Source organism: Rhineura floridana, chromosome 12 (assembly GCF_030035675.1).
Source record: "Rhineura floridana isolate rRhiFlo1 chromosome 12, rRhiFlo1.hap2, whole genome shotgun sequence".
NCBI lineage: Eukaryota > Metazoa > Chordata > Lepidosauria > Squamata > Rhineuridae > Rhineura > Rhineura floridana.
The window spans coordinates 20,923,558-20,950,787 of NC_084491.1; the positions used below are offsets into that span (position 1 = coordinate 20,923,558).

Genomic DNA, 27,230 nt, shown 5'->3' on the forward strand with positions numbered 1-27,230 from the left:
GTTTTTGATACAGAGGTAAGGCTGACAGGGTGATACTGTAACAGGCTCAGTATTGGTGTCAACCAATTTGGTTTCATGAATCAATATACAGTGTGATCCTATCCATATTTCTACAGAAATCTACTACGCACAATGGGATTTACTCCCATGCAAATGTGCACAGCCTTGGATGGCAAAAATGTCTGCATTTTTTAATGGTAAGATAGTCAGATTTCAGCATTCAGGATACATAAATAGGAGGGTGAGTTATTCTGGTTCCCAAATTAGATACCATCACATCGCCAAATAAACCAAAGATTCAGTGTGAGGTTTAAATTTAACACACATTAGCAACCCATCATGACAAAACAAGGAATGAAAGGCTTGACACCTGCTCCGTTTTGGATCAGCCAAAATGTTTGCCAGCTGGCCTTATTTATTTCCTTAAGGCCTTCAAAAAGAATGTTGTATGCAGGCCATAATCTAATTTCTAAAAAAAAGAGAAATTCAAGACATTCAGGATTGCCTAGAGCTGAAAGCTACTCCCTTTGAGGCAGAACAACATTACCTAATTCAGGTGTGAGGCTGGCCATGTTTACTCATTAGTGTTTATGGACTGAACTCCGCATATGCTCAGAGACAGCTCTCCTCATTACTCCACATGTTCTAGGTAGGGATACCACCCCTTTTCCTCTACCTATCTGTAGTAGCATGGGCAGAAATAAATCAGAAACCCTTTTCCAGCATCAAGGAGCAATCAGCAAAGCTACACCTGCTTGACATTTAGGGATGTGCTCCTGTACCTATTGACAGCAGCCTGACACACACCAGGTAAGCCACTAGTATGTTTCCCATTACTTTTGGACTTTGACAGAAAAAGCTTCACCTATCTGATTTCTGTGGGCTGCTGTTAAAAGGAACTTCTTAGGGAAAAAAAAGCAGTCATTCTGTTTCATGGCGAGTACTGCTGTGTATATTTATGAGATCTTCCACACCACCTTGAAGAAGCAACTATGCCCAGATAAGGCACCTCTGTAAATCAGGTGATGAATAGATAATAAAACAGGGGTGAGGAACCTTTTCCAGCCCAAGGGCCTCATTCCCTTCTAATAAAGCTTCCTGGGGCCACATGCCAGTGGTGGGCAGGGCCAGAGGTAGAAGTGGGCAGAGTAGTGGATGTAAATAGAACCTTTGTATACTAGGACTTGTATCCACACCCAGTCTCTCTCCATCCTCCCTCTAGGCAAGCAAGAATTCAAGCAGGCATTCCAGTGAGGCAAAAACACTCAAGGAAGATGCAAAGCAGGGCTAGTGAGGATTGTGGCCTGGAGAAAACCCTTAGGGCCAGACAGAGAGGTTTGGAGGAACACATCTGACCCCCCGGGCCTGAGGTCACCCATTCCTGATTTCAAGGTTCTGTATCTTAGGGTTACAAGTTTTGTAGTTGCAGTTGGTCACCAAGTGCTAAAATCTGATGAATTTGAGATCTTTTAAATATAAAAATCTTACAAAGGATCCTTATTCCCGAACAGCCTTTCTTTTCGCTTTTTTAAGTTTAAAAAGTAGGGTGGGCGAAAAAGAGGCCAAGGCTCCTGCAGATTCAATTGCAGGAATTCTCTCTTCTATACAACCTTCTATACAAGATGCAAGTGACCTGCCCTCTTTTCCCTCCTCACCACTCCATAAGTTAAAGAAAACAAAATTAGGTCTTTGCAATGCGTCCGTTTCAGTCGCTTTGAAAAGTTTAAATGGGAAACAACCCTGTCTTAAAATAAATCGGAGACCAGCAAGTTAAAGGAAAACTACTCTGTCGCAGTCCTGCCCAGCCTAAAGCTCACCGTATGTTGTTGCACTCTAACTTCCTCCAGCCTGTGGCCGAAGGTCAGGTATGATGGGAATTGCAGTCCAAAAAAATGTGAAAGGCTGATCTCGCATTAATCGACAGTCGCCGCCGTTCGTCCGCCTCTTATAACAGAGCTGGGCGTGGAGCTCTCGCGAGACTTCGGAATGGCTTCTTCTCGCTCCACCTGAGGGCGTCAGTCTCGCCCCGGCTGTGGAAGCCGAAGTAGCTGCTGAGGCGAATACCTGAGAGACGCACGGAGCTATGTCGCTGCCGGGCTCGCCGGTGTCTCTGGGGCCTCAGTGGGCCCCGACTCACGTCCAAGTGACGGTTCTCCAGGCGCAGGGGCTGCGCTCCAAGGCCAAGGGTGGCAGTGGCGGTGGCGGTGGCGGCGGCGGCAGCGGGAGCGACGCGTACGCCGTCATGGCGCTGGGCAAGGAGAAGTTCGCCACCTCGGTGGCTGAGCGCTGCCTGGGCTCGCCTGTCTGGCGGGAGGAGGCCACCTTCGAGCTGCCGCCGCCGCCCCGGCGAAGCCTCTCGGGAGCAGGACTCGGTGCCGGGCCGACGGCCGTCCTGCAACTCACCGTCCTCCACCGCGCCCTGCTCGGTCTCGACAAGTTTTTGGGGCGCGCAGAGATCAGCCTGACCGAGTTGCAGACTGAGGGGGGGCGCCGAAGCACAAGGTGAGAGTGGGGAAGGGGAGGGCGACATGGAGCCTCCACGTTCAGAGGCACTGTACCTGCATTGGGGAGGTGCGTGAGAAATGGAAGAAAGGAGACCGCCAGGCATGGAAAGAGATTTTGTTTTGCTTAAAAAAGTATTATTAAGCCCAGTGTGATTGAACGGGTTTTTTCTCTTTTTCAGGGGCACCTCTTTTTGTGGAGTTAGTATCTGCTGTACCTGATTTCCTCTTTTTTTGTTTTATTTTTGTTGAGAGGGACAATACAAAGCAAAACTTCTGAAGTATTATTGATAGGGAGCTGTTCTGACTTTTTGAAAAATGTCTCAGAATTCGGTGATATCTGTAGGAGCATCCAGGTTCATTGTGCTGCCTCTTTAGTATGTGACCAAATGAGCTACTGCTAAATGTGTCATTCCCTGACCCTGATATACATTGTTTATTTTATTATTTGATTTATATCTTGCCTTCCTTCTAGCAGGAGCCCAGAGTGGCATACATTACATGTTTGCTTCTGTTCTTGGTCACATGCCCCTCCCCCAAAGTTGGCTGCCCTTTTTACCACCTTTCATTTCTTGATGATCACTTTAATAAAAGTAATGTGATTAAAAAGATACAAAAAATTGGGAAGTAAACTTTGACAGTTGAAATTCTGGCTTAACTATGCCAATTTCAGTTTTTTCTGTGGTTCAGTATGATTGCATTAATGGGCCATGATTAATGTTGGTGCCATTACTCATATCAATTTATATTCACTCCTCAGTGGCACTCTTAAAACAATTTATTTAAATCCTAGGCTCTTTGAAACATGTTGCGATCAGTAATATACCCTCCTTCGTTATGCACCTGGAAGGCCTCCTTTCTTTTTCTGAGGTACCTGTGTGTGCCAGATATATATGTGTGGTCAGGATATACGTGCCTGAAGAATGTCACCAAATAGCCGTGCTGAAAGGCCAGCTCCATCAGGCATCTCCTACCCCTTAACTGTTTTTACGACAGCTAGTCATTCTAAGAACTACAGTTTAAGAATTGGTGCCTGAGTTTGCTTTTTTTCCTTTTCCCTCCCTACCCCTTTTTCCTTGTGTGTTGTGTTTTTTAGATTGTAAGCCTGTGGGCAGGGACTGCTTGTATTACTTGATTGCATGTAGCCACTCTAGGAGTCTTTTTGGCTGAAGTGGTACAAATTCAATAAATAATAGTAATAATGTACATCTGGAGTACTTTGTCCAGTTCTCAGATCTTCATTTTACAAAAGAGGTAGACAGACTAGAGAGTGTCCAGAGGAGAGTGACTGAGATGGTGAGAAATCTGGGAACCAAGTCCTATCCGGAATACTTGAAAGAGCTGGGTACGTTTAGCTTGGAAAAAGGAAAGGTTAAGGAGAAGCAGAATAGTGGCTTTCAAATATCTGAAGGGCTGTCGTACAGAAGGTGGAACAGACTTGTTCTATGTTGTTCCAGATGGCAGGAGTAAAACTAAGGGTTGAATACTTTCAAAGAAGAGGATTTTGACAGAATGCCTTGGAAGGTGGTGCAGTCTCCTTGTTTTTAAGCAGGGGCTGGGTGGCCATTCGTCAGGAATGTACTTGCAAGATTCCTGCACTGAGTGGGAGGTTGGATTAGATGACCTTCACTGTAGCTTATAACTCTACAGTTCTGTTTGAGATCATTACTAAATGGCACCTCCAGGTTCAGAGGCAGTGTACCTATGTGTGCTTGGAGGTACATATCCCCAAGCAGGCATCAAATAGCAAGATGTTAAATTAGCTGTTTATCCGATAGCAGCAAAACATAAGCTTTAGAAAGGATGAGTGAAAAGCTCAACCTTTAATAAGATTCTGCACTCTTTCATAGAGTTTACTGAGTGACCAATTTAGTCTCAAAAGTCTTGTCTCAAGGCTGGTTGTGAGATTAAATCGAGATAGAGAAATAAGTATGTATGTCACTCAGCTCTTTGGAAAAAAGGTAGGGTAAAAATATTGTGAACAAACATTACTGGTGGAGGCAGAATCTAACTTTTAAAAACATCTTATTAAAATTCTTGAAACGAACAGCAGTATATTATGCTACAGTGTAATATAAACCTTTAAACAACTTGTTAGGTATCAACAGGATCCTTAAATCACAAGAGTCCTGCTTGATCAGATCAGTTGGCATACTGAATTTTATTCCATTAGTGTAAACTGCCTTGGGATCTTATTTTTAATTGGAGCGGAGAATAAGCATCTATTAAATAAAATAATTAGTTTTGGATGTGATTAGGCAGGTGCTTCTAGAAAATCTACAAGCAGGGTGTGAAACTGTTAGTTCTTCCCAAATTTGCCTCCTGGCAATTGATATTCAGTGACTTTACTGCTTCTGAACATGGATGTTCTATTGTCGTCATGGCTAGTATCTGCAAATAAACCTCTTCCACATGAGTTTGGCTAATCTTTTTTTGGACGGTTCTAAACTAGGGTCCATCACCACATCTTGTGAATTCCTTAGATATTGGCATCCTTGTCTTAGATCTTGGCTTTCAGTGGCCTGCTCGTTAAGCATGGTGCCTACCAAAATGTAGTGGAAGAAAATGTTTGCGCATCTTCTTGGAGTGGAGGGTGTGTTTGCTTGATTACTTTATTTTTAAACTGAATCACATTGAGTGGGGTTGCCCACCAACAACCAACTCACAGCCTTCCATTTTAAAATGTTCTACAAACATCTGTAGATGATTATGCAAAATCAAATAAAAGCAGTGTCTGTATACCCTTCTAAAGAAGTGAAAGTATAAACATAAACAATAGTTTACAAGGCTACGAAATTAGAACACAAACAATTATATGTTTTATAGGCTACTGGCTCAAATGGTTGTGGACAATGAAATGGATGAATCCAGGCTAGATGCTATTTGTCAGAAGATGGCACCACATCAGAACTTGATGAGTTGATGAGTTATGAATGGAATTTGATCAAATCTGAAATTTAACTGTTGTTTCAGACCCCAGTACTAGTTATTTGAGAAAACATTTTTTTATTACCTTCTTTAGTAATAATACTAACTGGTTGGCAGTTGATTGTGGGGAGGCGAGGTAAAACGGATATAAATGTCATGGGACAAGGTAGGAATGTCAGGGCTACTAGGACTTGGCACTTCCTCTGTTGCAAAAGCAATTTACTAAGGAACTGAATTTGAATCCCAAATGAATGGTACCTACACAGTCCATTCAAAGGAAACAAATTGGCCAGGATGTTCAGGGCACTTCTCTAGCGTTCTTATCCACTGCTATAACCTGTTTTTCCTTCCTTGTATGTCTAGGCCGGCCATTGTTTGTAACCCCCCCCCCCCCAACTTTTCAGTCTTTTGTATCATGTGTCTTTGAAAAGCTTAGTAGATAGACTTAAGCTCTTGACTTCTCTGGGAAGTTTTGTTCAACATCAGTTTCTTAGTATAGCATTTCAGAAGGTGAGCCCTTCTGATCTTAGAGGTGAGATTGCCCCCAAGTCTTTGTATGACAAATGCTATACACAAAGTTGTTTATACTCTTTAGTAAGGTAGTGCAGCATAAGATCAGGGCATGTGTGGCTACTGCTACTGACACTCTTAAATTCAGCCTGAAAGTCTGCCTTTGCCTATTTTGTCACTTAAAAGAACTTGAATGACACCAGCTTGTTTTTAATTGCTGTAAGCCGCCCAGAGAGCTTTGGCTATGGGGCGGTATATAAATGAAATACCGTATATTCCGGCGTATAAGACGACTGGGCGTATAAGACGACCCCCAACTTTTCCAGTTAAAATATAGAGTTTGGGATATACTTGCCGTATAAGACTACCCCTGCTTATGACATGCAGGTACTTAGCAGGAAAACTGTCACTTATAAACTTATAAATATTAATATTTGGATTGTCCAGTTGTTTTGTTTTTGTGCCTAGGAATTACCACCAAAAACTGGGGAAAGATGTGAGAAATCTTTTTTTTAAAAGCAACATTAAATGCCTAGACTCTAGTTTCCAACGCTATGGAGTATTTATTGATTGATTAAGAGAATTTATATCCTGCTCTTTTGCTGTTAAAAACAGAGCTCAGCACAGCTTACAAATACAGTAAAAACAATAAAAATACACAATCAGAGAAAAACAAGCCAAAATGTTAGGAAAAGGAGTCTTTCACACCACATGCTCAGTTCTAAATACTGTTGCAGCAAGTTTTACAAGTTCCTCCAGTGTTCCACTGGTGTAGGCACTCAGACATTCAAAGTACTGTATGTTTCTTAGGTTTTATAAAAGCAGAGATTTGCTTAACTCAAAATTTCTTCTCCCTTTAATAACCACATCTACACAGGTTCCACCTCCATACTCAAAATGAAACTGAGCCTGGAAGTGTACAACAACCCCACACATACCTTGCTAATTCGATTATCAATGCCAGGATGTCTGTCTTATCGACTACTCTCCTGCTCCCTCCCCCCCCCCACACACACACCGGGCATCATGAAAGACCCAGTCCTGGGCTCAGAAAGAAAATAAATATCTGGTCCTCTTCAAAGTATTGATAGCCTCTTGTTTTAATTGAAATAATAATTATAAATTCTTGTTCTTATCACTAATGGGAGTTAATTGTCTTGCATATGCTGCTGTTGCTTCTATGGCTGTAACGGAGTGAGGTTAAAGATAAGTGAAATGCAAATAGGAAAAAAAATACAGAAGGCAGTAACACTTTCCTAAATGTAATACCATACCAACCACAACAAGATTCCTATAAGGCAAAAAACTAAGCATCTCACAACCAGTCAGGATTCCTAACCAAAAACCAAAAATATGATAAATGAAGAAATATTTATATAAGCATAACTATGAAATATATTTATTATTTACACAAACTGTAAAGATATTTATAGTGCAATCCTAAATTTATTTATTCAGAAGCAAGTCCCAGCGTATTCAATGGGGCTTACTCAAACAGGGACAGAACTGCAACCTCAAGTGATAAGCAACCTCAAGTGATAAGCAACTTCATTCACACAACCCAAAATTCCGAATCATGCCACTTTACACTGTTTTGCAACTGTTTATACTTGTTTTTATGGTTATTGGATTTTAAATGGCTTTATTTCTTGTTGTGAGCTGCCTTGGTTTCCAACCCTACCTCACAGGGGTGTTGGAAAGACTCCATACACACACGCACACACTGCAGATGTATAAATACATACAGCCCATATAATAGTTTATTGTCAAACCAATTGGTCATTGCAGAAAAATCAGTATTAGTTTTTTAAAAATCAGTATTAGTTTCCTACAGAATAAAAACTGCAATACCTAAGTAAGCCCTGCCTACTTCCTTTAAAATAGGACTGGGGGGGGGGGGCAGAAAGAGAACACAAACACAATTCTTTTTTACATTCACTCCAAAGTCCCATTGATTTTCAGCACATTCATAATCATGTCTACTCAAAAGTAATTCCTACTGAATTCAATAGGATTTACTCTGGACATATGGGATTAGCACTGTTTTTACCCCCAAAAGCAACTATTGGGAAGGTTTTCAAAACACTGCCCAGGATCTGACTCCTACACACAACAGGGGGAAAAACTGAAATGTATATACCTACCCAATTTATGAGATTTTCAGATAAACAGGAGGGGAAACCACCATTTTCTGGCCTCGCAATTGCAGACACTGCCACCAAACAAACACTTCACTGATTGGCTGAAATCCTGAACGGGCGGGTTTAAAGCTGCGAAGTGCTATACAGTAGTTTAAAAAAAGATTTAACGGGGGGGGGTGCCTGACGTTTTTATATATATCTTGAGAACCGCACCACCTAGAAACTTAATTTTTTTTTAAATGAAAGCTGAGAATCCGGGCCACCTAAGGGGCTAGCCGGGTGCCGGGTGGCATGCTTAGAATCCGGGTAAAACCTGGCTATCCGGGCAATATGGCAACCCTAATAAGACGACACCCAGCGTATAAGACGACCCCCGACTTTGGAGAAGATTTTCCAGGGTTAAAAAGTCGTCTTATACACCGGAATATACGGTAAGTAAATAAAAGTTCTGCTAAATTTCTGTTGGCAAAGACATAAACAATTCCTCTTTTCCCACTTTTTAAACTCTTTCAGTGCAATAAGTATCATTATATCCACCTCATTACGTAGCAGTCAATGAGAGAGAATATTTCACATAAGGCATTGTGGGTCTTTGGGTAGTGGGAAGCTAAGTAGGAGAATGGAAAGAAGCACCTTGCTGGATATAACTGCTTGAAAATGTTAGTAAAATCATATTACAGATCTTGAATTTAGGAGGATATGGTTAATAATGGTTTAGTTTTCCCAACTATTGTCACATATGTTGTTGTAATCTCTATAACAACCCTGTGGGGGGGGGAATAAGTGGTATATCCATATTATAGATGGGGATCCAAGTCTGTGAGATTGTGTATCTTTGTTGAAGACTCCTGGTTCATTTGTGTTTCATCTGAGACTTCAACCAGAGACTTGCTGGTGCTTGGTAAACATTGTAATATACCAGCTTTTGATGTGTTGTGATTAATTGGATCTGTTTCCTTAGCAGTTTCTCAGAGAATAATAGTGTGGAGTAAGATTTGGCTAGCACTTTCCCCCATGCATATGTATATATGTTTGCTTCAGTTTTTTAAAAAATGTGCCGGCATTTATAATGAAGATAAACATTTTAGGCCTATAAATTACTTAACTGAGCAGTTGGGTTGATTAAAAAGGTGCCACCACATTAATTAGCGGATTGAAAAAATACAACAGACACTTAGAAAAACTTCAGATGCTGAGGACCATCTTAAAAAAGTTGTCAACCTTTCTCTAATGTAGGAGGAAATGCCTCTTGTGAAATGTATGTTACAACACATGTGTGCATTAATTCAAAACAAAATACGCTTCTTGCTTAAGAACTATTAGTTTTCCATGTATACAGATTACTCAGTAGATTAATTGTCTGAAAATCGTGATCAGCTAAGTTTAATTGGGTGACAACCTTAGCTGCCCAATATACATCATTTTGGGCCCTGTTATGTTGATTGCTTTGGCTTGAAGAGCTTTATTTTCAATGGCGGTGACTAAATTTTACAAGATAAAAACCAGTGAGTAAGAATTCAAAAGACCCACCTGGTATTTATATGGGTTAAAGATCCTTACAGCTTCTTGTTATCCTTTACGAACAAGCCTGTAAGGTAGGTCAGTATTATCCCCATACTGGAAATAGGTGAGGGGCTGTTGAGAGTGGCTTGTCACTTTGTAAATTCATGGCAAAAGCAACATTTAAACCAGGAGGTTCCTGATTTGTGTACCCAGTCCTTTAGCCACATTGTGCTATACCAGCTTATTTATTCAGTACTGTATCAGTGCTTAAGTCTTCACTTTCCGTGTTGGAACACAAAAAGCAACACTTGGCAAGAAAACATAATTGTCCTTCTGTTTGGTAAACGTCTTTAGACTGAGTTCATATCCTAGTTTTTAAAAATATAAGTCACAATGTATTAAGAGAACAGTCCTTGTAAAGCACTCTTTTAAAAGTGTGTTCCTGTGAAGAAACAAATGACTGATCTCATACTGTGCAAAGGAAACTGAAATATTTAACCTAACAAGTCCTACAGGCTTACCAAGTTTACCTTAGTAATCTTGAATGTTTTATACAGCCACGATAAGTATTCAAGGTATGTTAAAAACAAATGTCCTGTTCATTGTTACAATAAGCAGCATAGGTTCAAAGTCAGAGCACCTAATTTTACAAATGAAAACCAGGCTTCAAGGTTTAAGTCAGCATCAGTCAACTAACAGGTAGATCACTAATCAACTACAGCTCCTTCATCTGTGGACAGCCCTAATGAAAACATGCAATTCAGATCAGTCTTTTTCATGCAATTCAGATCAGTTTTTTTCTATGAAGGCAGTGAGATCTGAAATTCTAGTTGATGAGATTGTTGCAGGTTCTTATGATTGGATGCTTATCCATAAAACACAAACAAAACACACACCCCTGTACTGGGGAACTAGATGACAAGGAGATGATTTCTGGCCTGACCTTTTCCCTGATATTGTAGTATTGTATGTGCTTTTTTTTTTTTTAAGGAAACTTTCAGCCATGGAATATTTATTTATTTGATTGATATCCCACCCTTTCAGCTACCTTTAGTTTGCGGTGGCACAGTGCAGGAGTAATTTTACGATATCATCTGCGGTTTGAGTGAATTAGGGCAGATGATGAGCTTTTAAAATGCAAATGTAGAAAAAACATCTACTTGTATTCTGGTGTTATTTTTCTTCTGGTTCTGCTCCTCTGTTTCCTCTTTGGTTTGATATGGATGCTTTGAAGGCATGCAATTTTCTGAAAATATTACAGGAATATTCCATATTTTGGGAGAAATTGCATGTTATATTTGTTCCTGTTTCTTCTTTAAAAGGTTTTCTGGTAATGACTTTCTCCTTTTCTCTCTTTCTAGCTCTATATCCTCTGCTGCCTCCAGCTCCATTCAAGACTATCCTGCAGTGTTTGTCTTGGTTCATGTTGTGCCTGTGAGGGAGCACAAAGGTTAGACAAACTAGGATGGCATGCATCTTGGGTTTTAGTTCAGAGAGAAACTATCCTACATAGCTGCATATGACTGTTGATATCTTTTATGCAGTTGTCTTGATGCCATAACATTAAATGGAGAGGTAGCCTTTGGCAGTGGCTGAGCCCATGCTGCAGAGTTATGACATCACAACTCATAAACTAGTAAGCCCTGCTGATGTTGCATGATTCCAGAGCGCAGCAGCACAGAGTAGGTAGAGCTAGAAAGGGGCTACAGGAATTCACGTAGTAGCTAAGACCTTTCTCATCTCTTCCTGCAAGATTCAGTCTTCCACCTAGGATTTGCAAGTGTGAGAGTATTTTGGGCCTCTGTTGTCCTGAGCAACAGATGTATTTACATTACAAATATAAATCTTTTCTGTCATGGTTCTCATCCATTCTTCCCACCCCTCAAAAAGAAAAGAAAGAAAAAGAAATTCTGGAGGAAGTTCTGTGAAGGGTGCATATTACATAGTCTTAATCCCCTTTATTAAACTACACTTCCCAGGCTCTTTAATTGAGAATCATGAAATAATTTATAGACATATACGTCTGCAGATACGTGACATATGGCACATTTAATCTAGCACTGAGGTCCTGCAAATATAGCAAAGGTGAAGCAATTACATCTTCTGCTAGCACGTCTGTGAATATTCATTTGGTTGAGAAAATAAACTTTTTCTAGACATCTTGGGGAAATGCCGAACACATCAGCAGCATACCAGCTACTGTTTTGCTGTCACAAATGTGCAGAGACTCTCTCTTCCAGGAGTGATGTCCTTGGCATTTTAGAAATGGTTGCATATTTCCAAAGTAGATGTTTCTGAAAATAGTTGGTAGTATGAATAAATTCTTTCATAGAAGCATGTTCTTTAAAACTAGGCTATTTGTTCAATTCTCTTACTTCCCCCTTTTTCATTTTCTTCTTAAATGATCTGCTAGCTAAATACCACTAGTATCAGTCTACAGGCCTACCTGGCATTTCACTTGCATTGAGAACCTGGATATTTTGTTTTGCATGAACTGAAAATTATTTGTTTTATAATTGTTTTTTTTATTGTTGTAGCCTGCCCTGAGACCTTATGGTAAAGGGCAGATAAGGAATCTTAATAAAATAAAATGCATACAAGTAGTGTGCAACTAGTTTTGTGAAGCTGAAGCTGGGCTATTCTTTATTTATACAGATGGTACAAGCTTCACTCCAAACCAGGGAAAAAGGAAAAAGAGAGGGGTAAGATTGAGGTGGATATCCAGTTCATGAGGAGCAACATGACAGCCAGCATGTTTGATCTCTCCATGAAGGATAAGTCACGGACTCCATTTGGCAAGCTGAAAGACAAACTGAAGGGGAAACGGGGCAATGGATTGCCAGAGACAGCTTCAGCTATTATTCCTAGCATTAGTCACTCCCCAGCTGACAGTGAGGAAGAGTCGAATGAGAAAGAGAAGAAAAAATCAAAGTTCAAGACACTGTTCTCCAAACCTGGTTTACAGAAAAACAACCTCTCCCAGTCCATGTCTGTGCTGCCTTCTCTCCAACCAGTTACAGAGAGAGTTCGACTTAGGCCCAGTGACTTTCAGTCACAGTGGGGGGATGACGACGACGACGATGACACATTGACTCCTGTCTCTGAGAGTAAGTATTGTCTTTTTGTAAGAGAATAGAGTTCTTCAATCTCTCAAGGGTTGTCTGATTTACAAACTCTGTCATGATATGCTATGTAGCAAAACGTTTTCTTGATAATGGTTAACACTGGACTTTTTTCTTTTTTAAAGTATTACCGATTTTGAGAGTATTTGCTTAGAAGCTGTGAAGAAATGGAAGTGTCTTCTTCATGAGCTTGCCTTATAGTTGTAATTTGGTTGGACCAACTCAGTTTCAGTAGTCCCCAGCTTCAGTGCATTGCTGTTGCTAAGGGTTGATCTAGGGTTTGGATTAGGGTTAGGTATTTTTAGTAGTATTGAGACATGGGCTTTCATAACTGACAATGATTTCTCTTTCTTTTCAGAGCCCTCTACAATTAGAACTGAAGATAATTTGCTTTATCCCCCTTCAGGCATGTCTCATAAGAGAACAGGTAGTGCAGACAGCAAGCAGTTAAGCCAAATCTCCTCTGGTAACACCAAGAAGGACACACATTCTTTATTTGGTGGACTGAAGTCCAAAACTGACCCGACGTCCCGGTCTAATGTGTGTATCAATGGGAGCCACGTTTATGTGGAGGAATCAAAAAGTGATACTCTTCCAAAAGACGGCACTCCATCTTCACCTCAGATATCCCAGCGAAAACGACTCTTTTCATCCCAGGAGAATTTATCTTCCGAACCCAGCAAGGAGCCTGAAATGACAGGAAGGCTGCCTCCTGACAAAGGGCCACCCGCATCTTCCTCACTGGAGTCCTTTAAAGCCATGACTCTGCCGTCATACAAGCTGCTTAGCGGTGGGGATTTTCTAGAAAGCAACACTCCAGTTATTTCAGACACTCCAAAAGAAACTAAAGAGAACAAAAAACAGGAGAACAAGAAGTCTGGCTTGCTCTCCCTAATGACAGGAAAAAAAGAAGCTAAAATTAGTGAGGAGGTGGAGAACAGTGCTGACACCTGTCTGAAGGTGAAGGAAGTAAAACGTAATGAGAAGGAATCAGCTTGGAAAGAAACAAACCCTTTTGAAGTCCCTGTGGATTGCAAAAGAGGCCATGGCCCAGATAAGAGCAGCACTGCTGATCTCCCAGCTGCAAAGGCATCCCTCAACCCTTTTGATGAAAATATTACAGCAGAAGAGAAGTCAGAAAAAAGCTCAGCTTCTGTGAAACCATCTCAGACCAAACTCGTCAAACCCAGGTTAGTCTTTAGAAATGACTCTTTTCTAATGAACTGTGGAATCTGAAATGCTTAAGACTTTTGTCACCCAATAATTTTCATTGTACGTCATCATAGAAAACAACTATTTGCCAGGGCGGGTAGGAATTTGCCTCCTGGTGCCATGTATGTGTTTCAGTTTCCTGGTAGTTCTGCAGGCGATATGTGGGGCTCCTCTCTCTCTATACTTGAAAAGAGAGAAATGGCAATATATGCTGCCTTCAGAACAAAGATGCTGTGCTTCCCTACAAACGGTGGGGAGAAGAAGCAAAGCAGTCCTTGTGCTATCTCCAGAATGGAACCCTGTCATAGAGAATGTTTCCCAGCTGGCTGGACTTGATCCTTTCTCTCTCAGCTCACAGCACTGCCTAAAGTACAGGGAGTAGAATGAAAACAAAGGTAGCCACGAGTTCATCTGGCTGGCCAAATACAACTGAGCTGGTTGCCACTCTGACACACACACTCACACACACTCCCTCCCTCTCCCTCCCTCTCCCTCCCTCTCCCTCCCTCTCCCTCCCTCTCCCTCCCTCTCCCCCTCTCCCCCTCTCCCCCTCTCCCCCTCTCCCCCTCTCCCCCTCTCCCCCTCTCCCCCTCTCCCCCTCCCCCCCTCCCCCCCTCTCTCCCCCCCTCTCTCCCCCCCTCTCTCCCCCCCTCTCTCCCCCCCCTCTCTCCCCCCCCTCTCTCCCCCCCCTCTCTCCCCCCCTCTCTCCCCCCCTCTCTCCCCCCCTCCTCTCCCCCCCTCTCTCCCCCCCTCTCTCCCCCCCTCTCTCCCCCCCCTCTCTCCCCCCCCTCTCTCCCCTCCCTCTCTCCCCTCCCTCTCTCCCCTCCCTCTCTCCCCTCCCTCTCTCCCCCCCTCTCTCCCCCCCCTCTCTCCCCCCCCTCTCTCCCCTCCCTCTCTCTCTCTCTGTGCGCGCGCCGAGGAGAGAGAAAGGGTCGGTCCAGCCAATCCATAGGGGTGTATCCAGCTTACTCACAGTGGGCCCATTGAAATTTATGATTTCAAAGTTAGTCATTAGATTAGGTTAATTCCAATGCTAGTCTTGCTCAGAGTTAGTTGACCCACTACTCTGGGACATGTTAATGGGCATGACTAAATTAGGTTTGCTCCTTTCAGTGAGCTTCTTCTGAATAGAACTTATTTGGGTACCAGCCATAGTCTGGCCCAGAAAACCAATGTGGCTAGCTAACTGCTCCTCTCTGGGGCAGGGAGGATCTTAAAAGTGTGAGTCTGGGTTCAGTCTCTGTAGCAGTGTAATGCAGGCTGGCCAACAGCTGAAGTTTGTTAGCCTTCCCGGGTGTAAGGCCTTTAGCTCCAAATCTGGGAGGGAGAAAAAGGATCAGCTGCAGTTAGTGAAAGAACAGTTGAGAGTAATGGCAGTTGCCCTCCCTGGTTCCTTCCTGTTTGCTTGAGTTGGGGAGGAGTGTAATAGCAGTTCCCTGCTTCTGAGAGCAGAGATTGGAGAATTACTGAGGTGGAACAGGAAAGGCTCAGGCAAGTGAAACAGTGTGTGGTTCATTTGTTCATGAGTAGATGTTTAAATAGTCCAACATGTTGCTTTATATGCTGAGAACACTAATGGTGACCTGGCTTCAATCTTCATGTTCGCAACTTCATACATGTGTGAGAATTGCTCTTTATGGCTCTAACTTTAAATCGAGTATTCTGTCTTTACAGTCTAACATGGATGTGAAACTAGTGAAATAACATCATTTTAACAGTGTTGGGCAACCCCTTTTTCCATTAAGCTTTGTAGAATGACTAAGTTTAGCACCTTTCTGCTGCTTAGGGTACACTTTCTATGGCTTAGTGGATGTATCTTTTGGATCAAACTTTGCTTTTTGTATGGAAGCTGTGTGTAGCAGAGGCACAGCTGTTTTTAGTGTCTAACCCTTATACGTTTGGTTCTTTATATGTTTCAGAGACTTTACTACTACTGCTATTACGTAACTGGGATAAAAAATGTTTTTCCTTGAAAATAGATATTGTCTTGGGCTGTGCAATCCAGTACACATTTACCTGGGAGTAAGTTCCATTGAAAGCCAGTGGAGCTTACTTCTGAGTAGACATGTATTGGATTGCACTGTTGGTCTCCTTTTCAGTGTACAAAACACTTTTCAGACAACATACTGCTTTTCTTCATAACCATTTGCTGCTGCTAAAAGGTACATTGTAGCACATAGGAGTTGGTTTGCTAAAACCCAACACCTGCCCTCTACACTTAGCATGCAGCAGCATTATCAATTTTGTTTTCAAAATGTGTCTGCCTGTCTCATGTTGCATCTGCAACTGATATGCAGGTTTTATTTTGTCCCTTTTTACAGACTGGGCGTGTCTTCAGAGGATGAAACCAAGGCCGCGTTTACTATTTCTGCACCCTCTTCTGCTTCTCTTTCCTTTCCTTCCCATCACTCTAATAACGAAAACAACCCTTTTACCTCTAAACTTGATCCAGAGCAGAAACCTCAGGGCTCTGATAGGTTTGTTAGTGACAACAATCCATTCACTAGAAAATGGGCACAGAAATCCAAAGAACAGGATTCTGAATGCTTCTGTTCTCCTTCTCTTGCTGGAAATGAAAATAAACCCTTTGCTCCTGAAAGGGGACAAGAATCCCAGATTGAGGATTCTTCAAACTCTGCTAAATCTCCCTTGTATTCCCTGCCTCTTCCTGCAACTTCTGTTGAGTTGCATCCTCCTGCTTGTCAGCTTTCTAATATTGATAACCCTCCTCTGTCTAAACTGGGAAAGGAGTCTGAAAGCTTTAACAGTCCTCCCACATCTTTCACTAGTTCCTCCTTAGCTGGAAACCTTGATGATTCCAAGCACCTTCATATTGTGCTTTCAGAGAAGCCTCAAAATAAAGGTTTAGTTAATAAAAAAAAATCTGAATCCAGTTTTCCTGGATCTCTATCTGAGGGTCACCCTGCACGCTTTTATGATAGAGTTGGACTGCTCTTGAAGTCACAGTATGATGACAAAGTGCATATAGTACCGCCATTTAAAGAAAACAATGGAAACATAAAGAAGTCTGTGACCTTTGCCCTTAATGAGTTGAAAGATGATGCAGAGAGTAGTGGCAATGAGGCTTCAGATGATGAAGAGGATTCAGGAGATGAAGATCCAGTTAAGAGATGGCATCATGATGAAAATGAGGTTACAGTAAATCCCACTGAAAGGAATGGGAGGCAAAGGCTAGAACTGGATGTAGAGCATGTCTCAGCACCTGAGCCCCATGATGAAAGAGTAAATTCTCTTCATAAGATTGAGACTCCTTTAGAAGGAGAGGCTGAAGCCAGCTCAGTTAAAGCAGAGCCACCAGTACCCACCCCAAGAGTCCTCATGCTTCTGCCTAAGGAAACTGACGCACCAAGGACTGTGTTGGATAGCAGTTCTCTCTCTACACCACCAAAGCCAGCACCAAGAAGTGCCCTAAAAACCCCAAAGGGTGTATGTGTTCCTCTGACTGCTGAATGTGAAATAGAAAATGGGTCAAGCTCTGCCTCTGTGTCTAAAGAATTTTCTGCAGGCAATTCTTCACTCTCTAGCAAAAAACTAACAAGTGCTGGCTCACCAGCAACTTCAATATCCACTATATGTAATTCTGGGAGGGATAATGGCACCATGGATTCCTCACAAAGTATTAATACTGATCACTCTAACTATACAACAAACACACAGGCTGGCATTTTAGTTCCAGGAGATCTGAATGTAAAACATACCACCCTTCCTGTTATTCCAGAAGTAGGATCAGATGATGAGCACCTGAGTGACTATCCTCAGGGTGTTGAAAATATGGCAGCTTGTGGAGATTTGTCAAGGAGCGGAGATGATTCTGCACAGTTGTGGTCTTCCATTGAGGAGACATCAAATAAAAAGGCTATTGGTGAGAGGCAGACTACATTGCTTCTTGTGAAGAAGAATGGTCCTGATGACGCATTTAAAGTAAACAAGCCATTGGTTAATCCTTCAGCACCGCTACTTCAAAATGCAACTGATAGTGTAAGGGGATTGCAACAGAAGAATGGGGACAGCTTTATGGAAAGTAGACAAGGTGATAGGCCTGGGTTTTCTGTTAAGCCTGTTCATCTTACCCTTCTGCCCATTTCTTCTCACTCTATCAGTTCTTTCCAATCTGATGCTTTTGGCTCTAATAGAGCAGAATCTACGAAAAAAGGTACAGCAGAGGGCTTGGATGCTAAAGTGGATATCTCTGGCAAGAAGAAGCTGCTGCAGGCACGGGTTTCACCCTCTGAAACACATCCCAATCAGACTCCACAGAGTGACGGAATTTATCCTGCTAAGCTCAGGTGAGAGGAATGGGAGTGGGGGGGATGCTAAGAAAGGTTCAAGTGCTGTACGTGGCTTTGATTTCTCCCTCCCCTTAAATCTTGTATGGGATTTTGTGTCCTTTGGACAGGTGAAAATATGTATCCCCTTTAATTTGTATTTATAGCAGTCTCAGTGAAGAAATAAAATTGAGCAAAGCTTTAATCTACTGTGGCAGTAATGGGACTTGATTGCCACACTGTTGTGACAGGTGTCAATAATGGTCTCATAAAGGTCCATCAATTGATATTTCGTCTCTAATTTTATATAAAAAATATTAAAATGCTAAATATAATTTCCATGGCTTTGCCAAAATAAGAGAGAACAGCGGTTGGATATATGTTGGGGGGTGGGAAGTAGTGTTAGTTTTGATCTTGGGTACACTGTAATTCCATGTGACCCAGAGCTTTGAGTTACCTAGATATCAAAGTGTTCTATGGGTGCAGATTTAAATAAAAAAGACCTTCAAGGTAAACCTTTGTACTTAAATGAGCTGAAGTAGCCAGCCATATATTCATAAATGGGAGAGGAGATAGTGCAATGGTTTGTTAGAACCATTAAGAGTGTTGAACAGACACCACTCAGCCATGGAGTTTATTAAGTAGTCCTGGGCCAATCACTATCTTTGTCTAGCCTATTCCACAGGATGACTGTGAGAAAAATAGGGAAGGGTTGGATGAGAGAACTAAGCACAGTGCCCTGAGCTCGTTGAAGGATAGAACATAAATAAATAGTTTTGGTGAGCTTCTCAGGCACTCTCTGGAAGGGTAGATCCATGTAGAGAAGAGGGTAGAATAAATATTCTGTTTTAACAGTAATTATAAAATTACACTTGTAGTAACAGAGTACATGTAAGATAAGAATGTACTTTAATGACATGGCTAAAAAAAGGCCAAAGGAAGCACTTGTGTGCATACGATGCTGTATGCTAAATCAAAAGTAGGGCTGTGCAAAAGTGTTAAGTTGTGTGAAGTAGTAAAGAATTACCTGAACTGTCTTTCTTTCAGACTTCATCCTGTGAAGCCAATGAATGCTACACCAAACAAGCAACCTGCAAAAACCCTGAGTATAACTAAAATCTTGGATAACCAGAATGAAACCAATCTAAAGGTACTCAAGACGTGCTATATTTTAAAACCTAAATGGATGACCTCTGACTTGAGTTAGAATGTATGCTCTTAGTAATGCTAGTAGTCGAGGACTCATTTGTTACTTGGTGAAAACAGTGGTTCAGTAACAGAGCCTAGTCTTCCTTTTCTTTTAATATCCAAGTTTTAGGTAACAGTTTTAGGCAGCTTGATAACTTACTGCCTGGTTTAGACAAACTGGACAAGGGGTATAGTCATTTGGAGACAGAAATGCATCTTAGTTTGATTTTTCTAGGTTTCTCTATTTTTTGTTGCTATCCTGTTGATCTGGGGAACTTTCTAAGCCTTTTTTGGCAACAAGCTCACATCTGTGAGCGGGTGTGAATTCCACAGGCTCAGGACTTTACATCTTCTGCATGGGACTTTGGCCTGATGGACATTTGTTTAGAAATAAACAAGGTTTAGTGATTTAGTGCCCCTAGTATTTCAAAGTATCTGTTGGGTGTACTTATAACATGTTACAAAGAGAGTCTTTTCTTCACCATGCTTGTCTGTTTACTACTGGGCAAAAACAGGCATACAGAAACCTTGTCTGCACACATTGCTTGCATGTCATTAAAGTACTTACTGGCAGATCCTGAAATTCCTGTTCTTTGTGAATCTTTAATAAGGGTTCGGCTCTTTGCTCTGGCATCTTTTCTGGGATTTTCAGTAATCCCTGAAACCAAAGGTTTATATACCTTTATTTTGACCTGTTGAGGCCCTCTCTGTAACAGCTCTCTCTACCAAAATGACTTGACTTTTTCTTCTTCCTCCCTAAAGAAATATGACCCTTCAGATCCTGCCTATGCTTATGCTCAGTTGACGCATGATGAGCTGATCCAACTGGTTTTGAAACAGAAAGGTGTGATTGCAAAGCGAGATCACCAGGTGCGGGAGCTGGAAGACTACATCGATAACTTGCTTGTCAGAGTTATGGAGGAAACCCCTAATATTCTTCGGGTTCAAGCCCATGTGAACAAGAAAGCTGGAAAGATGTGAGATAACCCGGTCAATGTGGACAAGGACTTTCTTACTCAACATTTGGAAGTAGTGAATGTGGAAAAGCTGCTTGTACCAATTTTCTTGTCTTGATTTTCCTGTCTTAAGCAAGGGTCGACTTGCCCTGTGACTGGTGTATATAATCTAAAAAGGCAATGGTGTTCAAACAAAACTCTTTATCTTTTAGTGCACTGTACATGTTTTGCTGCTGCACAGGTTAAAGGCCTGAGATTATGGGACTATGGAAGGAGTTGTGAGCCACATTTTACCTGTGAATAAGCTCTGATGGGAGCATTTTAAAGGGTTTGGTTTAAAAATGAATACTTTTCCATAGTTTTTCAAAAACACAACTCCTGATTTCTTGGCTTTTTAGAATATTGGGTTTTAGTGCAATATAAGCAATCATATTCTGATTACATTAGAGATACTGGATGAATATATCTTCATGGACTGCCTTATTTTGATCTGAGCTGCTGGGAAATAAGCACTTCCACCTGGAAGCCCCTCTAGTTACAAGCAGTCCAACGCCTTAGGAATTTCTGTTGTGTCGGCTCCACTGAATTAAGAATTGTTAAGAGCACTGCTCATTCATTTCGGTGGGGCTTATGCTGTACAGTTGTGCTGTGGATTGTGCAAAGCTGTCTGTGTGGCACTTTGGAAAGCGAGGAAAATCCATAGTTAAGAAATAAACAGTGATTGTTGGTGGGTGACAGACCCTGCTCAGCTGCCATGTTACCAAACCATCAAGATGAAATGGCACATGAGTAAGGGCAGGTAGGATTCTAGACGTGAAACAGAAGACTACTGTGTCTTCTGACAGTGGTCAGTTCAGGAGGTCTTTTCTTGATTTGAATTGACTGCCAGAAACAGCACGGTTGCTTGCTACATTGTAGCTGGTTGTTTTCAGTACAGTTAAAATAGAGGGAGCATTTGTCCTGCAGTTCCTAACAGGAGTTAAAGTGCTCAAATTTGCGGGTTTTCAGTAGCTGATTTTGGAAGTACACCATCTCTCATAACCAATTTTTTAGTTTAACATTCCACTTGACAGTAGAAATATCTATTAATGTCACATTAGCCATCTTCTGTTTCCCAGGTTTTGCTATTTTTCTTCAGTTCTTAACATTGCCTTTTAAATTGTTGTTCTTTCCCTTTTGTCTTTAAGTAACTTATCCCCTCTGTTCAGAAGTCTGCTTGAATCTGTATTTCTTGAATACAGGGAAGACATCTGGGTTTATGGCATCAAAGGGATTGAATAAATCACTTTGGTTCAATAAATCCAGATGTCTTCCCATTTGTGAATACTTTTTCTCATAAAACGTTCATTTTGAGAAGTTCCCCAACATGTTGATAACATTTCTCAAGAGTTGGTTTCTCACTCGCTCCCTGTAATTACAAAAGGGTTGAAATGCAGGTAAAAGCACTCTGCCAATGTCAGGCAAAGTAGCTTCCTTCAGGTGTTCCAGGTTTTGTAATTCTCCTTTCCACATCTTTGCTGCTTCAGAAATTCTTCAACAGAGAACATCACAATCTCCCATCAAGTATACACCATTTCTTTTACGTCTAGTTTCTTTGCAGTTCAAAATGTATTTGCTCCTTTACTTTTCAAGAGCTTTTGGACCTCTAAGCAATACTGCAAGGAAACATGCAGTACGGCAGGGATAGGAAATCTGGCCCTCACTCCAGAGAGTGTTGTTGTACTCGATCTTCATTATTCCTAACTGTTGGTCATGCAGCTCAGGGTTGATGGGAGTTGGAGTCCAGTGGCATTTGGATGGTCACAGGATTCTCATCCCTGTTTGCAATGTCTTGCTATGTCTGTTTCAGCCTGTTTCTCCTTACCTCTATAAACAGCTTATAAAGTCATGTGACACTTTCTCTAACATGAAGGATGGATAAATGTTCAACCTGGCAAGAGTCCAGGTTCAGCTTATATCTGAGTGTACTTGTTTGCATTTTAATTTCACTTTGTTGCTTTTCTTTCAAATTACGTTCAGTCACTTCATTCAGGAGCATCTCAGTGTAGTCCTTTGGTCTGCATGCACTCCCAACTACAGTTTTTTGTTGGTATTTGTATCATTCTATCAATCAAGCCGGTTAGCTGCAGCTTGGATCACAGTATTGTATTGGTGCCCTTGTGTTTCTGATGTTGACAGTCTTAATAGTCAGCCACTTCACTCCCCAAGCTTGGAGACTCTTTTCCTCATAGTTATAAAAGAGACAGTTGTGGTTGTGTTTGTCCTTCTGCAAATGCTGGAACATGTGAATAGTCTACATTATCCTTCTACACCTAATGACTTTATGTGAGGTGGCCCCTATAATATTACTGCTAGAGACTAAAGTAACTTAAACTTCTTGTTGGATTGTGCCCTGGGTTGAAGATTGAATTCAAAATCTGCCCCCAAATATAATAGGTAAATTGATATCGTGGTATCTTTGTTTTGCCTTTATAATTATCCTGGACTGGGCATTTGCCCCCATATGGATTAAAAGTTTGCAAAGGATCAGTTTTGTAAGCTTGTTGTAAAATAATACTTACACCTCCCCCTTCAACAGTACTAGATGTTCAGGGTGAAATCCCTAATAGCCATAGTATTGGAAATTGAGCTTTAATGTTGTGGGTGGGTGGGTGGGTTGAAGATAGAATCTGTAAGGGTTAGCAAGGCTTTTAGCGAACTTAAGCTTGTATATGCACTTTTGGCTTCCAGTCAGTTGGATCAGCTGGAATTCAGAAACATTGTTGAAAATCTTACTGTCTGAGTTATAAATGCAGATACCCCAACAGCAATCAAAGTGTTGTTTGAAGGCTTTGATGGATTAATTTTAATGCTGGATATTGTAGCTACTATTCATTATCTGCCTATGCACTTTAAAGAGGGATGAGGTTGGTACTGAAGAGCTCGTTAACCCTCCCGTTGTAATTAGTCACAACACTGGATTATAAACTTGTCAGGTAATCAAAGGGCTGTATCTGACTAAGTCATACTCGTGAGCAGGCCTGTTGTAATCAGTGAACTTTAGTTATGACTGATGCCCATTGGTTTCAGTGGATTTACTCTGAATATGACTTGCTTGGATACCACCCATAGATCTTAACGCTTCCTGAATGGTGCACTGTTAATTGCTCTTGATACTGTACAATCTGATTTGCAATCACCAAAGGAATAGCTTAAGCAGCTACTGTGTATTCATTATTTGAGAAGAGGTAGTTCATGTTACTTACAATATCTATGCAATAAGAGCATAACTATGTATTTTTGGAGGCTGGTATAAAAATAAGTAATGTTTTAAACATAAGGCTTTGACTGTGTTGTTCTGCTTACATACAGGGGTTCCTTTTGCCCTACGTAAATGGAGTGTGGTGCTTGTTGAGTGGATTTGCCCATCTTTTTTTTTTTTTTGCATAGTACTGAGGCTATCTATTTGCTTCAGTTTAGAACAATGATATCAGGTGATGGCATGGAGAGGAACAGTTGTCTTCTATATCTAAGGTGGTCAGGGTCTGTGGTCTTCTCCTGTATCTTCTGCTCCATAATGGCTGGAACAAAAACAAGACACACTTTTATGTAAAACCAACATTCAGATGCTTCCATATCTTTTTGAAGCTAGCATAATTTGTTCAAATGGACCAAATTTCCCTCTTTTAGCTTTAAGTGGCTCAGTGGCTCCTCATTGGTCCTGCCAGAGCCATATACACATAGTTGCATACCTGCTCCTTTTGGGAACAATTTATTTTATGTACTAGATTTTTTTTTATTCTTGTTGGCTATGTTCCAAAGCACAGCAGACACTTGTAGCTTTGTTGCTTAGAGTAGATTTCACAACAAATGTTATTGGCCATTTTAATAGAAATTGTGCAAGACAAGCTTCCAGCAGATTGAAGAAAATCTAGTTTATAACCTGACTTGAATTTTTCAGGGACTATGAGATTTAGTGGGCAGCATGCAGAGGGCGTGTTGCCACTGGACCCAAATCAGCTGATGGTTCTTCATATAAAGATCTGCTCAGTTGTGTACAACTTGATGAGATTTGGGCAATACACAGTGAAGATAACTTGCAGTCTGTGCCTTCTAATCAGTGTCTATGTTTTGCAATTCTGAGTACAATCCTGACATAGAAATGCTGTTTTGAGAAAAGCGGGATACCTTAGGAGGGGTAGTTCCCATTGTACAATTGTTTGCTCAGTGCTTAATATTGAAGGATCTGAAAGCCTATTTATATTCTGCCTTGTTACCCTTGGTACTTAATCCCATTGGTTTTTATACAAAGACTGTCAACCTCATGAAACATTAAAATAAAGTTATTTAAACCTGTGAGAGCACTTGTGTTTTGCAATGCATTTTCACCAAGTTAGCGAAACTGATGTATACTGTATACAGTGCCTTGCAAAAGTAATCACACCCCTGACTAATGCTCTCATATTACTGAATTACAAATGGACTGTAATTTTGTTGTATATGATATTTTATTTTGAAACACTTGAAATTCAAAGTCAGTTATTGTCAGGTGACTTTGGTTTTATGTTGGGAAATATTTGTAAGAAACAAAAAACTGAAACATGTTGCTTGCATAAGTATTCAACCTCTGTACTGTGGAAGCTCCCAGTTTACACAAATTAAAGAGATTACCCTATCGAGGACACAATTACCTTACCATTGGCCTCCACCTGTGAACCATTAAAGTTGCTGTCACATTGTCAGGATAAAAAACCCACTGTTGTGAAGGATCATTGGTCAAGCTGTGGATCTGAAAGAAAATGTGGACTAAAGAACGTTCTACAGAAGTGAGAGAAAATGTAATACAGGTGCATAGATGAGCACAGTTGGATCAATAATCAGGAAGTGGAAGCTGCATCACACCACCCAGGCATTGCCAAGAAAAGGCTGTCCCTCAAAACTCAGTGCTCGAGCAGGAAGGAGACTTGTGAGAGAAGCCACAGAGAGGTCAACAATCACTTTGAAGGAGGCTACAGAGTTCAGTGGCTGGGAGTGGAGTTATGGTGCACCAGCCAACCATATCAAGAACTCTGCATAACACTGGCCTGTATGGGAGGAGGGTGGCAAGAAAGAAGCCATTACTCAAAATGTACCATCTGAAAGCATGTCTGGAGTTTGCCAGAAAGCATGAGAGTGCCCCAGCTGTGATGCAGGAAAAGGTTTTGTGGTCAAATGAGACCAAGATAGAGCTTTTTGGCCAAAACTCAAAGCGTTATATGTGGCACAGACCTAACACTGCCCATGTCTCAAGACACACCATCCCTACAGTGAAGGATGTCACTGTCCTTCAGTGGCAGCACCATGCTGTGGGGATGCTTATCAGGGAATGGGCATCTTGTTAAAATAGAATGAAGAATGGATGGAGTAAAATACAGGGAAATGCTGCAAGAGAACCTGCTTCAGTCCACTAAAAAACAAGCTTGGGGGGGAATTCCCTTTTCAGAAGGGCAGTGATCCCAGGCACAAGGCCTAAGCAACAGTGGAGTGGCTTAAAATAAAAAAGTGAATGTCCTACAGTGGCCCAGTCAAAGTCCTGATCTCAATCCCATTGAAATCTGTGGCGCTCTTTGGAAATTATGGTCCACAAGTGACGTCCAACCAACCTGAATGACCTGGAGCGAATCTGCCAAGAAGAATGGGCCCAAATCCTTCTGACACTGTGTGCAAAGCTGGTACATACCTACCCCCAAAGACTTAAAGCTGTTATTGCAGTGAAAGGTGGCTTTTCGGCCGTATGTGTGGAGCCCTGCTATACAAGAATGCTGGGCAAAGAGCAGGCACATTCACATCTTGAAAGATCTAAAACTGGCCCACTTCACATTAATTCAGGTGTCTTAAACGGTGTAGTTCTAATGACACTTCAGGTCACGCATTTGCAGCCTTACTACACCCAGGGCCTTCTTGCATTCACAACATTTGCTCTGCCACTGAACTATTTTCCTTAACCTCTCACTTGCCTTCTGCCACCTCTTCCTAGCATCTCCTTTCTGTTCCTCTGGCATACCTTTCTCCCACCTTCACTGTATTTATGTACCATATATTGAATAACTAATGCTATTCATGTGTGGGGGTTGAATTCTTATGCAAGCAACATGTTTCATTTTTTTATGTTTCTTACAAACATTTCTCAACATAAAACCAATGTCACCTTACAATAATTGATTTTGACTTTGTGTTTTAAAATAAAATATAGAATGAAATTACAATATACTATTGGTAATTCAATAATACGAGAGCATTGGTCAGGGGTATGATTACTTTTGCAAGGCACTATATGTATGATGCACATTATTTGATGACTTATCAGGTTGGCTCCCTAGTCCATAGGGATAGAATTTTACTGTTTTTAGTGCTTTTGTTTGCTGCCCTGAGCTCCTGCTGGGAGGAATGGCAGTACAGTATATAAATCAATAATAGATTGAATCGCTAAATGATTGGACTTCATAATGATGATTCTAAAGTGTGAAAAGAAGAGAACTGCTTATGCAACTGAAACTTCTATAGGGAGAATAGTTTGTACAGTCAGGCTGATGGTCTTTTACCAATGAAATTGGGTTGTGGAAAGCAGGCACTCTTTGGTGTTCATAGAATCGTTAAGCTAGAGAGAAACTGAAAATAATTGTTTAATCCAACATTTTCAGTCTCTTCATCCTATCACCTTTACTACAAACCACCTCCCAGCCCTGGCCTGAAAAAAGGTAAGAAGCTATGCACAGTGATGTGAAACTTGAGCCACCAAGAGGAAGTACAGTAGGGCCCTGCTTCTCGGTCAGCTTGAGGGGGGGCTGGAGCTCCCCGCGCTCCAGCTGATCTTGCTGGAGGAGGAGATGATCAGCTGTAGCATGCTGATGTCGCCGGAGGAGCT

General features: G+C 41.4%; 1 protein-coding gene across 4 annotated transcripts; it reads left to right on the plus strand.

Moving 5' to 3' along the window:
• The first annotated feature begins 1,955 nt into the window (after nt 1-1,955).
• RAB11FIP1 (RAB11 family interacting protein 1) lies at nt 1,956-24,685 on the plus strand. Of its 4 annotated transcripts, none has more exons than XM_061592430.1 (6): nt 1,956-2,502; nt 12,239-12,690; nt 13,112-13,895; nt 16,239-18,224; nt 19,251-19,353; nt 20,154-24,685. In XM_061592430.1, exons 1-6 carry the CDS (start codon nt 2,084-2,086, stop codon nt 20,370-20,372), a joined length of 3,963 nt encoding a protein of 1,320 aa, XP_061448414.1. In that variant the 5' UTR covers nt 1,956-2,083; the 3' UTR covers nt 20,373-24,685. The 4 variants fall into 4 exon arrangements, with proteins under 4 accessions (XP_061448414.1, XP_061448413.1, XP_061448416.1 ...); XM_061592429.1 differs by having other exon boundaries at nt 1,957-2,502; nt 13,064-13,895; XM_061592432.1 differs by lacking the exon at nt 16,239-18,224 and having other exon boundaries at nt 1,962-2,502.
• Nucleotides 24,686-27,230: the final 2,545 nt, after the last annotated feature.